Source organism: Pavona decussata, unplaced genomic scaffold (assembly GCF_977016875.1).
Source record: "Pavona decussata unplaced genomic scaffold, jaPavDecu1.1 SCAFFOLD_125, whole genome shotgun sequence".
NCBI classification, from domain to species: Eukaryota; Metazoa; Cnidaria; class Anthozoa; order Scleractinia; family Agariciidae; genus Pavona; species Pavona decussata.
The window spans coordinates 120,001-135,516 of NW_028145539.1; the positions used below are offsets into that span (position 1 = coordinate 120,001).

The following is a 15,516-nucleotide window of genomic DNA, read 5'->3' on the forward strand; positions in this document are numbered from 1 at the left end:
GAAAACTGTGTTTATGGAGCCACAACTTATGTTCTTTAAGTTAATGTAATACAAGTAAACAAACTTGCAAGCTCATTAAAGACCAGACCACTTCGAAAGAGTTGAAAGCCTTGGATAGTTACAAGGGAGATAAACAAATTCTTTGACTCTTATTATTTATTTATTTATTTATTTATTTATTTATTTATTTATTTATTTACCAGGTAGGTCTGTCACTCAATACTGAGCATTTTAGACTGCTTTTAAAAAAAAATAAAAAATAAAATAAGGTCAAAAGATGTTAAAAATTGCATTTTATATCAATTTAGGACAAAAAATCATTGTCTTGGGTAATGAAATCATTAACTTTTTTTAGTATTCATACCTTTGACCTGGCCATCATTCCTCTACTTGTAAAGATAAAAAACTTTCCTTGTACATCCTCCCAGGTATCATTGCTGTAGAAATCCTGTGGTTTGGCAACCTCTTTACAATCATCTTGCTGTTTGTTCAATTTTTGTATTTTCTCAACCATCTCATGGCCAAATTCTCGTCGTATATCCTCAAGATCTTCAAATGTTAGATTATCATCATCTGAATCACTCAGAGCATCATAACGAGCTCGCTTTGCTGAAGGTTCTAGAGTAGCACCTTCTCTTTCAGAGGGTGAGTTACTACTGAAGTAAACAAAATGTTGATAGCTGTCACCAAGAATACAAAATGTTCCTCCTGGTCCCAGACAAACTGAATCTCCTTTATCAAGAATCTTGCCTCCAACAGAACTTGAATTATTGCCTAGCTGAAATGAGGAATACGAAACAAAGAACTTAATCGGTTTCTTTTGTTTCCGCTTTGAATAAAAGAATGCAAAGAACGCTGACCCGTTTTTTGCTTAAGGTTTTTCTTCAAAATGAAGTAGAAATTTGCGAAAAAAAGAATACAGGGCAATGTTTTTCTATTAAATCAAAGACCACATGCAAAAATTCAGCTCATTTGGATGACATTTAAAAAAAAATGCCAAAATTGTCACTTATGATAGTTTTGCATAAAACCCTTCAATTATCACACTGTACAAAAATTGAAAATGCAACAAAGGTAGGACTAGTTAAATGTATGAATTAAGTATGTTACAGTGGTATATGTATTTCATTCCTATATCTGCATGCAACATTTTGGCTGGTTGTTGATTTGCCTTCAGTTCTTTTTGAGGCCATGTTGTGTGGTTTCTGCAAAAATACACATCAGCAGCTAGAGTACTGCTCAAATGTAAGTTGACAGTCTCAACTTGATCCTCACAAGTGTCAAGGATCAAGTTGAGCATCGAGACTCGATTCATTCAAAAGTCAACTTGATCCTTATACTCAATACATGCGGGAATTGCTGAAACGAAACATTCCGAGGTGATTATCCATTGTTTCAAAGAATCAATTTATTTTGAATGAACAATTGCGACACCAGTTGCTCCACAAGCACAGAAACTGAAAAGCCAGTGCAACTGATCAGGGTCTGACAAATACTGAGCCCGGACGCCCGGGACAAGCTGAAAATTTTACCGGGCAAGTGTTCTGTTTCTCGAAGAAGCCCGCCGGGCCGTGGTGGTTTACTGACGAGTTATTTTGTGTGAAATGCTCAAATTATAATGTTTACCTTTTGCAATAAAACTTGAGGCATTGTGGGGTACAATACAGACCTTTTTGTGAACATGTCGTCAAGTTTCGTTCTGTGTTTTTATCAGTTTCGATTGCCATTTTCACGTGCTTCGTAACTTTCAAATCCAGTTTTTCCCGGTAGAGGCCAAAAGAACAGGGCACTATTCCCCTAACAACGTGGTCTTCCGCCATTATCGTGCGATTATGGATAAGTTTGTTACAAAATGACCAAAGGCCATTACCAGTAACATGAGTGCCGAAAAAAAAAATGGAAAACGGAAGACAAAATATGACGACCAGGAGTATGATTCCAAAAGACGCAAAAGGGTATTCCAAACGAGGTGGCTTCAGGAATTTCCTTGGCTAATGGTGGATGCCGAATGCGGCGGAATTTATTGTCTATATATTCTACGAATGAGACGTAAAGAATGATGTTTTATCTAAGCCATAGAGTCAACATGTTGTTGGAAATAAAGAAAGATGTTGCAGTTACCTGCAATTTTGCTTTTGCTACAAATGCATTAGAATATTGTACTTTGAAAATGAGAGGAATTGATTTTGCTTGACTTTCTTCCATCATGCTATATTTTGGACAACCAGGTCCTCATGCCGGGCAAGTGCTTTTTGCCTTCCACTTGCCCAGGGACAAGTTTTGTCAAAAATATTTGTCGGACCCTGCTGATCAGGCACTGCGGAATCAATATTTGTCTGCAAAACGCCAACTAACGAAAGAAATGGGAATGGTCTATCCAAGCCACCAGCACAAACAAGGAACTAACCTGAAAAACCCAAGAAAATGCCAAGAATGAAAGAATTACTATAGGTAAAATAGCAAATTTCACAGCACAGTATTATAAAAAATTATCTTATTCGGTGTCAAATGTTATCAATCAGATCAAGACATAAACACTAAAAATTTGCATAGAGTAACAGCACTTCACGGCAGTTCTACCTCTGGCTGCAAAATTTAAATGTTCAACTAACGTTTAAAGATCCAGGGCAATGCCCTATGTAAAAGTCTAAGGGTAAAATTTGGAAACTGAACTTTGCAATAAATTTCATTTGGGGTCCAGTGTTAGTGATTGATTCGCTGGAACAAATGAAAACATTGCAATTTGCATTGGCATAGCAACAACCAGAACCAGTGAGTACTGTAATGCTAAACCATTTGAATGCATTTCTTCAATTTTATTGGATTAAGCCAAAATAGCAATGTAAGTAAAATTTAAAGCCCCTTCCAAAGCTATAAATGGTGACAGAAACTGTAGTTTGGACAGAGAAAGGACCTGCCACATTGAACACATCAGGAAGACATCGGTCTTGTGCTAGGCAATCAAAATTATTGTTCATGTGTATCAATTTAAGTTTCATTCAGCAACAAATATCAGGCAAGGAACAAAATTTAGGGCAATTCTTGGAAGGTAAATGTTATGGATGCTTGCTGTTTGTTATTCAATCACTAGTTGGGAGCTGCAGTGCACCACTTGTGTCATTTTAGCTCTTTGAAAACACCTGGAAATGCTCTGTAATGAGTCACCACAATGTTTTGCTGATTGCCAACCACATAAAACCACGAAAAGAATTTACATTTCCATCTTTGTATTACTTCGCTTATCGGAGGGAACTCAATAGTGTGAGTGGAGTTTTATTATTTTGCGTGTTAAGTTTATTGAGGAATAAGTCAAGTGACAAGCTCAGTAGTTTCTTGGCCTTGCAAGACTGAATCCTCAACTTGATTCTTGATTACTGAGCCTCAATCCTCGATACTCAAGAGTTTTCAGTATTGATGAGTTGAGGATTGAGACTTGAAAGAGACTGTCAATGCTACTGTATTCTGTCCAGCCTTAAGTTACATGTAACCACTTAAATTGTATTTAATTACCCTAAATTATTTCCATGTACCCCTTCCATGTTGTACCTGACCCACCTATCTGGACATTCCAATTGAGCTTTATACTTTGCACAAAAAACTTTGCCATATACAACATCTCCCTAGCCTCTCTGATTTACAATAATTTATTCTAAATGTGGTTCCACAGGGGAGGTAGGGAAATTTCCTGACAACCACTATGGACAATTTCTTGTTACAGTAGCTATACGTACTAATTAAGTGTTATGTATTATGTATTGGTATAAGAGGAATTGCGTGTATGCAATGAATGATGTGTAAAAATGTTGTGAAATGTAGCCTATTTGTATAGTCAAGGTTGAAAAATCAAACAAAGGCACAACAAACTGTTTACCTGAGTAACTTGTACTTCTTTTTTTGCATAATTTGCTTTAAGTTGAACTGTCAAATGAGGTAAAAGATATTTTACGACAACAAAACTATAACCAATATGAGATCATTAATTATTTTTCGACACACAAATTCCCATGCATTCCAATAATAATAATAATAATAATAATAATAATAATAATAATAATAATAATAATAATAATAATAATAATAATAATAATAATAATAATAATAATAATAATAATAATAATACCCTGATGTCATAGTAGAGTATAGTAGTTTTACAGTATGCTTGTTTAAGTATTTCACTTTCTTTAGGTATATAAATTTAAGACCCTCATTAATCTTAGTTTAGACTTAGTTTTTCCTACGGGGGGAGGGGTGGGCTTGTAGGGCATCACCTTTTTTAGTGTTAAATTCCTATAGAACAACAAAGGTTATGCTTTGCGCCCTATGTGGCTAATTTTATATGCATTCATACTGTGCAAATTAACGTGTAAATATGATCAAATGCGCATTACTATTTACACCCAGTGAAATGAAAACAAAATAAAATAAAACTACATATTAATTATACACATCATAAAAATAATAATTATATATAAAATTACCAAATATTCTGAATCACTACCTCAAATGTTAGGATTAAATGCCCATCACACCTGAATATATTCATTTATACATTCTAAAACAGTTGTTTCATAGAAATCCTCAAAATGGCTATCTCAAACATTATACGCTCTCCTGAACAAGTGTGTTTTCACCATTGATTTAAAACGTTCCAAATCACTTTCATGCCTAATAATACAGGGTAAATTATTCCATAACTGAGGTGCTGTCACAATAAATGCCCTATCCCCCAGTGACTTCTTGGTTCTAATGTTGGGAGGTTCCAGGAGCAGTTCAGAGTTCCTGTGAAGGTCGTATGAGGACTGACTCTTAACTTGAATCAGAGCATGAATGCAATCAGAAACATGACCATGTACGACATTGAAAGTGACAACCAGGAGCTTGAATTCAACTCTGCACCTTATCAGTAACTAATGCAATTTGCACGATGCAGGAGTGATGTGATCAAATCTAGGCAAGTGAATAATAAGCCTGGCTGCCGCATTTTGAATACACTGCAGCTTCTTGGTATGTCTTGATATGTCTGGTAATCTGTCCATACAGAAGACTATTACAATAATCTAGCCGGCCGATGTTAAGTGCATGTATGCTCATGGAGAAGTAAAATGATGTAATTGCCAATAAGAGATTGTTGAAGGCCAGTCAGCACTCATGATGCCTTAGACACATGGTGAAACTAATTTGAACAGTCGTTTGGTATTCGTATCTAATCAAAGCAAATTGAACTCAACCAAGTGGTTTGCAACTTTGTAACATTGAGGGCAAAATTACTGAATGTTGATTGGTAAAAACTGAGTGCATTTTTTCGTAATTTTCCTTTCACTGAGGGCAAAATTACTCACTCCTGATTGGTTGAGCCCTGAAAATACTTGCTCCTGATTGGCTGATCATGCCATTTCTACACTTCTTTCAGGTTCTTTGGAGTTTGACTTTTTAAGACGGATTGTTTGTGCTAACAATACTTGGAAATCAGGTGCTACAGCTACAGAAAAATTCCTTAAGGTTAACTTTCATTTCTTACAAGAAACAGCATGAGATTATTTGTTTCAAAGGCTAAAAACTTGATCCGATTTGTTTGAAATCATTCATGCCACGACCAAGTGCTTTCACCTCAGTACGGCTTCAACCAACGAATGACAACCGAACAATAATAACAGTGCCCTTTTGATGGAAGGAAGGAGCAGGTCTAATTCAGTGGAAGAAATTACTCTGCAAGTTCCTTCTATGGACCCACTGTTTGCTTTTTTGTTGATATGTAATTGTGTGATTTTCAAGCCATAGAAAGCTTCACAGTGCAGGTGAAACAGAATTATTGATGCCTGACATTTGGTTTGATTGTTGTTTAAGTTTGCTCATGAATTAAACTTTTATTTTCTCTTAATTACATGTATATAACAATCAACCTTTCTCGTTTTGTCTGTTTGGACACTAAGAAACAAGTAAATTGTTTGTTTGTTTTGTTTACAGGTGAGTGTTTTTACTCCAGACCGGGTTTTATTTTTAGTTTTAAGTTCTATATGTTATAAACAAGTAATCGCAATGAGTCCTCGTAGAATTAAGGTTTAATTTTCACTTGTATTTTCACGAGAAAATTAATCCTTAACTCTACTTGGCCTCATGCGATTACATATACAAATACAATATAAAATTATCATACCCAGGACTGGGGGAAGTAAAGGAATATTATTTTTTTTAATAGGGGTTTCATTGCAACCGAATATTTCTGAGCAACCAAAATATGCTTCATATTTCAAGAAAACATGCTATTAGTATTTTTCCTTTATTTATGATAATTTTATACAGTCAGTGTGATGCCTCGCAAGCTAATTTACTAACTTAATATATACACGTAATAGTATAAAAGGTAAAGGAATAAAAGAGTATGAATTAAGTCTAGTTAAAAAGTAAGCACCGAAAGGATCAACAACAACAGGCTAAATGTTGCACCTCTGGCACTTCTATTCTTGCATGGGGTGATAATGTACCTTGCTTTCTGGAGCATTTCTTGTTGGTTATTTTGGTCTGAGGCCCTCTGCCAAGGAATACATTCTCGCCATCTGGAAGAACAATCGGGTCGTGACTTTTATGACAACAAATTGCCGAACACTCCATCACATAGTTCTGAACACAACTCTCTCCTTTTCCTTAAGAATAGCTGTAGAAACCAAACAAGTTTACACACAAATCTGCAGTTGCGCCATTGGCGCCATCTTGAATGTTTAGGACGATCGGAGGACTGGAATCGACGAATTTCGCATCTTCCCACAATGCAACTTATGCTAATAACATGGCTGTCTTCTAGTTGCAGAGGCCACTGCAGGTACGTACTCGTACAGTTCTTCTAATCTTTGGAATCTTGCCAGATGGCAGAAATTTGCTGTGAATTTATTTTTTTTTCTATTTCTCCAAGAATTACACGCCATGTGAGCTGAAATGTCAAAATCAGACTTGTAGATTTCTGAACTCAACTCCAGCTCCACCTGGTCCAAGTAAGTGAGAGATAAATGTTATATTAATTATAGCAGAACCCGCCGTCTACAAATAGAATGGTCAATGTGTCAATGATATTCTGCTTAAAAATGAGTTTAAAAAAAACGTGTGATTGTAAAACTGAGCATTAAGGTGTGTATTAAAATGAAATTAATCACAGTTTACGGTCTTTGTGCAGGCTTGTAAAAGCGCGAGCCACTGTCTTTGTGTAGACTTGTGAAGCGTGAGCGGCGCCTAAACTAAAAAAGGTGAGACTTTCATTAACATATAACGATATCAGCTTCGGTTTCCACTTGACAGTCGGTTCAATTTCTACATCGATTGTGCGACTTGTTGAATCTTTAACTCTATAAACTAGTTTGTGGAGAAATGTGTCCGGGAATGCTGAAGTTGCTCCGTTTGCGTACTTTCAGTTCATCTAACTTAGCAAGCTGACATATAATATATGGAGTTAAAGTGTTCTTTGTGTAGACTTGTGACTTGAGCGGCGCTTGTACTAAAGGAGGTGAGAGTTTTCATTAGCATACATAGTACTTACCACAAAATTAGCTTGTTCACACTACATAGCTTGATTTCATTTTTATTTCGATGTTGCGGCTCGTTGAATCGGTGATCGTTGAATCATAAACTTCGGAGTGAGTAAGAAAAATAAAAGTGCGCTTTCATGCGTGGACTCGGATCAAAATAACCAAGGATTAGATTAAAGTAACAACGGTTTACGGCCTACACAAAAGAAGGTGAGACTTTTCTCATTAACACGATCGATTTCAAAGGACATTGTTTAACATCAATTAGCAAACGATTGTAAACAATATTAGGATTCACCAATCACATCGCTGCAATTTCGATCCATGGGAGAAGGCATTCACAGTATAAAAGGCCTAGTTTTTTATTCTCATGTCACCAGTTTGTTAGAACAACAGTATTCAAAAAGTCAATCTACACTATTAACAAAGTAATAATCATCGATATCATGGAGGAATTTTACTGCATCTTTTGTGCAGAAATTGTAAACTCCCGCCAAGAGGCCCTACTCTGCGGCGGATGCGACAGATGGCAACACTGTCGTTGTCACACTGGCGTTGACAGAGCCACGTATCGACAGGCAGTAAGGACCGGCCAGGACATTTTATGGACTTGCATCAATTGTAGAGACGAGACGCCAGTACCAGTTGCTGCTAGTTCGATGATCAATGCAGGTATATATATTTTTTTGTCATCTCTAAGATTGATTTCCAGCACTATTTAAGGCCAAAATATTTCATGCACTACATTACTTGCAAAAAATTTCGGACGTTTAATTTTCGGACACTTTTTTCCTCATTTCGGACAATTTTCAGACAAAAATTTCGGACACTGCGCTGAAACATGCCAACGGTAAATTTAGGCAATTACTGTATCATAAAACTGGGCTAGGGTCGAAGATTAAAATATAAACTGCAAAATGGAATTTATCTATGTTTTTGTCTTTCGTAAAAGAAACAAACATTTTCCTTTCCTGTGATAAAAAGAACAACTGAGCAAAGCTGCCTAATCCGAATTCTAGCCAGAAAGTACTTTTAAAGTTTTATACTATACTGTAAAAATTTCGGACGCTTAAAATTTCGGACGCTTAAAAATTTCGGACGGTTTTATTTTCAGACACTAGTTTTGTCCGAAATTAAAATCGTCCAAAATTTTTCGCAAGTAATGTATATTGAAGTGACAAATAGCTAATATATGTGCTTAAAACCAACAGACTCGAGTACGCCTTCTGCTCTACCAGAGTTGTCTTTACCTGTTTCATTGCCATCAGACCTCGGAGCAGTCATGGAAGTGACTATGTTCTCTGCCCCGCCAAGTCCTCCATCAGGCACAAGGATTGAGGAAGGTAACTATTAATTAGTAATTATTAATTAGTAATTATTATATGGCTGGCTATCAGCATTTAGCTAAAGGAAAGGAAAGAGAATGGAAGTGACTATGTTCTCTGCCCCGCCAAGTCCTCCATCAGGCACAAGGATTGAGGAAGGTAACTATTAATTAGTAATTATTAATCAGTAATTATTATATGGCTGGCTATCAGCATTTAGCTAAAGGAAAGGAAAGAGAATGGAATCATCCTGGGGTACTGAAAGTGAATTCCTCGCCAACTCGAACTAAATTTCGTTTGAAATTCTGCTTATTGCAACTCACCACAGATTCCTCACCACTCATCAGCTCATCCTGTCATGGTCCTGTCATATTATCAGTAAAAAACATTGGAATTTACACTTATAGCTACTTATGAAGCAATTTCATAGTCATTTCATATGCATTTGATAGTCGTTTCCGATCGCTTTAGTCAAACCGCATTGTAGGTTTAGTCAAACCTACAATAAACTGTAGGCCAAACTTCCGAACCATTTAGACAAGTGGCAATATACTAGAATTAAGATCTCAACGACCTGCAAATATAATGGATCGCCGCCTTATTTCAAACCAAACTGTCTTGTAAGCGAGAGAAAGTAAGTAAGTAAGGTGATAAGTTTAATTTGCCCTGGGTGGTATACTGAAGTGCTGATAGTCAATAACGCATATATAGATACGGAGGGTTTAAAGAAAATACACACTTTTGTGTTTTGCCTTAATCTATTTCCTAAGGATATACTAAGTGTTTACTTAAGGTTACCATATACCTTTAGAGGTGTCCTGCCTCGAAGCGATGTATCTCGTCCGGTTGAAACTGTAGATAGATAAACCCCTATACAGCTGGCTATCAAACTACATCAAGAATTTTAATTTTATTGTAATTGTAATTGAATATGGCAAAACGCAGACACGGAAACTGAGAAGTAAATTAAATAAGCGAAAAACAAAATTCCTTTTGACTTGTAGCGTTCAAAAGGTGATCCGGACGGTCAAAATTCGTGGTACAGTTTGATGGCCAGATCTATAAGCTTGATATAAGGGTTTAGGTAACTAATGAGCTACATTGTATAACACTGGACTTTCATTTTTCCGTTAGAGCCAAGTCCTGGCATCATTGAATCGTCCATCGAAGAGCCACTCATAGGAGATGTCACGGTGTTCGAGAACCCAGACAATCACGTAACATTCCAGCTAGTGGAAGAAGGGAGTAAGCATCGTAAAACAAAACTGGTGGACAGCTTGGGGTTTAGCTACAACATCCGCTCCAAGCGGTTGTACGCAACGTACTGGCAGTGCACAGTCCGTCCTCGAGGAAATGCTTGCAAGGCTACAGTAATACAGCGCTGAAGAGCCGATCGCACATAAAACAGGTGAATCAACTAGTGTAGGATGTGTTTTATGACGTACGCGAACTGACATATTTATAAGACGTAGGCGAATCGACTTTAGTCGTAGGCGAATACAGACGGTAGGCGAAACGACCCGTAGGCGAATCACCTCAAGTCGTAGGCAAACAGACAGTAGGCGAAACGACCATAATTCTACAGAAGATATAGCGATCGCTTACTGTACTCTCTTTGATTCCTTTTGTGAATGCCCTCTGAAATTATTATAATAGTAATAGAGTTGATGTTCTTGGGCGTAAATATGTTTTTGGCCCTTCTCAGAACTCATTTTAGCCCTCACCTGCGGCTCGGGCTAAAATGAGCCTGAGTCGGGCCAAAAACATATTTACGCCCGCGACGATCAACTCCATTGTTATATTATATAATAAGTTGAATTCTACACTTATTTTGATTGGTTCTTACTTATGATCTATTTGAGAGCAGATGCATAGATGACGTCACCAGTAAAAATTTTTGCTTCTTTATTATAGATTCCATGTTGCTGTTGCGTCTGTTCAGTAATAGATCACAGAAGATGTCAAAATGTGGTAAGAACATCAGTGACACACTCTGCGCCACTTTTTTGTTCTTACCACATTTTGACGTCATCTGTGATCTATTACTGAACAGACGCACGGCAACATGGAATCTATTTGTTAATTATATTACATTATATTATGTTATATTATATTATATTTATGTTATGTTGTTATACTATATTATATTAAGCAGGGCAAAAAACTTCCGCTTGTCCGCCCGTCCAAGACGAGTACTCTCGTATCTCAGACGAGTGGATTTCCAAAAGCACTTGTCCTACGTGACGAGTAGAGTTTGCCTAAAAAGATGTTCTTTTCTACTGAGGTCTGAGTTCCCAAGCATTTTGGACTTTGTAAACTAGGCTGAGTTTAGTGAAGTTTGGTTTCTTTTCACGGCAGCTTACCCGTTTTCGCTTCTTGTTTTCCAAGAATATCTGGTTCTGTTGTTTCGATGAAGACTGGGATCCACATACCATATATGGAAATGACGACCTCAATGAGACGGGGCTTCATTAACACTTGAACGAGGCGATTACCGTTGTGGCAAGTTTTGTGATCATTAAAGAAGTAATAAAACCTTTTAATGTCTTTGCTGTCAGTCTAATAGTGTAAATTAATGGTGTGAAACGCTCCAAGCCATTCTGCTATATAAAAGGTGCTGATGCTTTGAAAATGTCACATGACCCACCTAAAAAACGTATAAAATCAGAGCACATGCTACATTTTCACTGTCAGTGTACAAGATATCGGCTAATCTGCTTGACCTATGGAAAATTGGTAGTAAAAGAAAACCTGACTCCAGCAAAGAGGAACATCCTAAGAGTGAGAGAGTGAAAAAATATGAAGAAAGTCGAATTCGAAAATTCCAACCAACATGGAAAAAAAATTTTCCTGGGTGCTGCAGGTATCCGACAGTAGCCGATAAAGCGAGCCAGCTTTATGTGTGCCGCAGGTATCTGACAGTAGCCGATAAAGCGAGCCAGCTTTATGTCGGCATCAATGGATCGTCCGCCACTGATTTACGCCGTGATTCTCATTACTTTTGTTTTCAACAAGCTAAAAACGAGAGCAGGCACCGCTACAGCGAATAAGCCGTAAAATCGACGTGCTCCATTTTCTCAAGTCATGTATAAAGAATGTGTCTGTATGAAATGGTGTTGTATTAAAAAGTGCAAAGAACAACAAATTGAAATAACTGTTAAAATAAATACTTGAGATTTGGTACAAAACAGATTATACAATTTTAACGTTTATTATATGACGTTTTGTTATTCACTTTAATAATTTTTTTCGGACTAGTGAATTTAACTGTTGGACAACCAGAATCTGAACGTTACTCGTCCAATGGACAAGTGGAAAATAAAAAAAGTTTTTTGCCCTGCTCGTTTTACTGGAAAATACACCACTCGTAAAACTCATACAGAACTAGTTACATCCGGGACCCAAGTGGCGTATTTTCCATTATCCTCACTACACCAGGGAGCATATTAATGACGTCATTTCTGCTTTTTCATGGTTGTTTATGCAAACAGTCGGTGAAAAATGACAAGCAATAGATTTGTCTATATAATAATAAGAAAATTACATGGTGGCTTGAAGATATGAATTTTACTTTCCAGTGGTAAAATTCATATCTTCGTGCAAACGTGTAATATCCTCTGTGTATTATATAATATTATATAGATTATAACACATTTTTATTTAATGGTCAAACAGGTATGTTGCGGCAGGAATACTGGACAGATGTGTGCGAGGGAAATGAACTTGAGTGACATTGGCATTGCTTTACTTACATGGACAATGTATTGCTGACATTTGAGAGCACTAGGATAGAAGAACAGGGAACTCCTCCTCCTACCACTTGTCTCAATGATTGGGACGTCAACTTGGGCTTTGATAGTAAGCGTAAGTGTTCTGTCTTTTGTTAATTAATTTCTGTCTATTGTTGATATGCGCATATTGTACTGTGGCATTGATTATCAAGATATATCTATGACGTAAAAGTAATTGACAGCTAATAGCACTAAAATACATTGTACAGTTTGAAGATAAACTTAATTTTTTAAATTATCACTTAGCACTGAAAATTTCAAATCTTCAATTAACTTTCTGCAAAACTAGGTCTGCAGTTAGTTCTCCCATACCCTTCTGCAGGATCTGCCACTAGTATTAAGTGATGTTTACAATTTTTCTCTCTGCCTAGTGTCTTTGCCTTCCTCACCAGCCTCCACTCAGCTGTCACTGTTTCCCAGCAACCGTAAGTTCGACTCAACTGTAAAGCATCAAGAGAGTTCGTTGGAGGACCCACCAATTGTGAATTAGATCAGACCTATTGCCAGACACAGAGCCAGAGGTGGTGACCTATAAATCCGGTGTAGCATTAACTACAGTATCCTTTTAAAAGTAAGTTGATAGTCTCTTTTGAGTCATGATCCTCAACTTGATCCTTGACCCTTGAAACTCGAGAGTATTAAGTATTGAGGACTGAGGCTCAAGAGCTTGAGAGCATCAAGTCTTGTGAGGCTGAGAAAAAATAATGACCTTGTTATTTGACTGATTCCTCAATAAACTAACGTTTAAACAATAAACCTCACTTGCACTATCCCTTCCAATATGCAAAGCAACATAAAGATAGAATTTTGTGGTTTTATGTGGTTGCCAATCGAAAATTGTTCCCAGGTTTTTTCGAAGGGCTAAAAATAGCCCAAGTTGGGTTTAAGTGGAAAGGGGAGATGTGTGGATAATGCCAGGATAGAGAAAAGGAAGGTAACAATTTGAAACTTGTAAGTATACTCACCATTCATCAGTATTCAAAGAAGTTAAATGCATCTGAGAACACTTCAATTGTTTAGGCTAAGAGCATGCTGGGATGAACATTTTATGGAGTTGGTGAATACTCTTGCTATCTTGCTTGGGCATCACCATTCATGCAGGATCACAAGTTCACAGCAAAGCCTTTTGTTCTTTTAATTCAGATATAAACACTGACATCAATATTGTTAATTTTAGATTGACAAGCTGAGACAGAAAAAGGAATTACAGTCTTTTTGCCTTGAAAGCAATTCGCCCAATGACAATTTGCCCCAATTGAAGGTCAATTCACCCAGTCCTTATAAATTGGGTCTAAATAAACTCCACATTGACAAGTTACTCTTTTTTTTGTTTTCTATGATGTTTGGGGTGGGAGGGGGGGATTCTGCCCCCCGCCATAATTTTGCAAGTGTAAAAGCTATGACAGTGTGACTTGGAGAACAGATATTGAGTCCAAAGATGCCTCCTTTGAGGTCTGCAATGCAAAGCGATAACTTCATATGACATGGTAATTAGGCCATGATTGCCAAATGGCGGCCATCTTGGGTTTCTGGATTTTCTTCATTTAAAGAAAGGATTTTCTATTTTTTGGAAAAACTGCCTGTCAAAAATGGGGTTGGCTATTTTGCAAGTTGCAAATTTGCGAGTTTGGTTAGGTTGTGGTCACCAAATATGCCACTCACCAGATGGTTAATTTGCTGTTCATTGCAAAAATGGCATCATCCATGATGGAAAGAGGTACTGGTAAGTCAGCATTTCGTATCAACAAAAATCTCATTCATTCGTCAAGTGATTTCAATGACAAATGAATTTTCGTGTATAGGAAAAAACAAATTAAACAATATTATTGTTTTTGTGACACGTCCACTTATTTGCAATGAACAGTTTCTAATTATTAATTTATTTACAAGCAAAAATTGTCTTGGTTGAATCAAGAACTGGCAAGTTCATGACATATTCGTCTTCCAAAGTGCCATGGCTGGCTGTCCTGGCAGGTATCAGTGGTGAGGCCAGCTTTTCGACTTGTTGTAGGCCTGGACCCTAAAGGCCGGTCTTCGTCTGAGAGGACCCAGTAATTTGCTGCTCCAGAATGTTTCTTTTATACAGACCCTCTAAAACGGTTTATTCTTTGTCTGTTGATTTAATGTATAGTTAGTCAAATTAATAAACTATACCTATATCTTGAGCTATTGAAGTCATTACCAAATAATAGCACCTTCCTTCAAACATACATGTTACATGTCAACCTTTTTAGGAGCGTTTAAACGGTTTCAACATTTGGCCAACATTCGTGCAACAAAAGTTGAAGGGAAGTAATATAACTTCCTTGTTTTACTCTAAATATTATTAAGTGATCGGCTAAGTATCTTATTGTAAATCTTGTTTCTTTAACTGTACACATCTAGTCCTAGTTCTTTGTCATTGTATTTTTCTTTCTCTCGTTTTACCTGCTATTGTATTGTAAGTTACTTTTTTGATTATGTAAGGTTGAACTGCTGTAATTTGTTATGCGTCAAAACCACTGCTCGCCTCGAATAGCTGTAGCTAACTGCGGGCAGTGCTTATCTTCTCTTTGTATGTGTTTAAATCTTTAATAAACTTGAACTTGAACTTGAACTTGGATGTTGGGCAAATATTTGACAAATGTTGAATGTAGTGTTCAAACGGCTTCAACACCATTCAACATTTTTGAGAACAAAGGAAATGTTGTATGGGTGTTGAATGAAAGTTTAACCTGATTTAAAATTGATTCAACACGTTTTCCACAAGCTTTCAACATTTTTTATGCTTTCAAGAATGTTGGACGACCTGTTCAAACGCTCCCAACATTTGGTTCAACAAAGTGTCAAATGCATTTTGACCAAATGTTGAAACCATTTAAATGGGCCTTTACATGTCCACCTATC

The 15,516-nt window shown here is 36.9% G+C and overlaps 2 protein-coding genes across 9 annotated transcripts in view; one reads left to right on the forward strand and one right to left on the reverse strand.

Moving 5' to 3' along the window:
• LOC146469229 (bifunctional polynucleotide phosphatase/kinase-like) overlaps positions 1-6,723 on the reverse strand; it is a 27,981-nt gene extending 21,258 nt beyond the window's left edge. For both annotated transcript variants that reach the window (XR_014867252.1, XM_085123492.1), the window contains exons 1-3: positions 6,483-6,723; positions 3,872-3,918; positions 365-778 (exon numbers count right to left, since the gene is read on the reverse strand). Coding sequence is in view for 1 of the 2 variants with exons in the window: in XM_085123492.1 (XP_084979618.1) it covers positions 365-778; positions 3,872-3,918; positions 6,483-6,609 (588 nt within the window). In the remaining variant the exon portion in view is untranslated. The remainder of the gene's footprint in view (positions 1-364; positions 779-3,871; positions 3,919-6,482) is intronic.
• Positions 6,724-6,798: 75 nt separating this feature from the next.
• Positions 6,799-15,226, forward strand: LOC146469232 (uncharacterized). Of its 7 annotated transcripts, XM_085123500.1 has the most exons (8): positions 6,803-6,986; positions 7,166-7,492; positions 7,992-8,186; positions 8,726-8,857; positions 9,974-10,280; positions 12,515-12,697; positions 13,002-13,201; positions 13,478-15,226. In XM_085123500.1, exons 3-5 carry the CDS (start codon positions 8,174-8,176, stop codon positions 10,222-10,224), a joined length of 396 nt encoding a protein of 131 aa, XP_084979626.1. In that variant the 5' UTR covers positions 6,803-6,986; positions 7,166-7,492; positions 7,992-8,173; the 3' UTR covers positions 10,225-10,280; positions 12,515-12,697; positions 13,002-13,201; positions 13,478-15,226. The 7 variants fall into 7 exon arrangements, with proteins under 7 accessions (XP_084979629.1, XP_084979625.1, XP_084979627.1 ...); XM_085123503.1 differs by having other exon boundaries at positions 6,799-6,986; positions 9,974-10,084; positions 13,002-15,226; XM_085123499.1 differs by having other exon boundaries at positions 6,801-6,986; positions 9,974-10,247; positions 13,002-15,226.
• Positions 15,227-15,516: the final 290 nt, after the last annotated feature.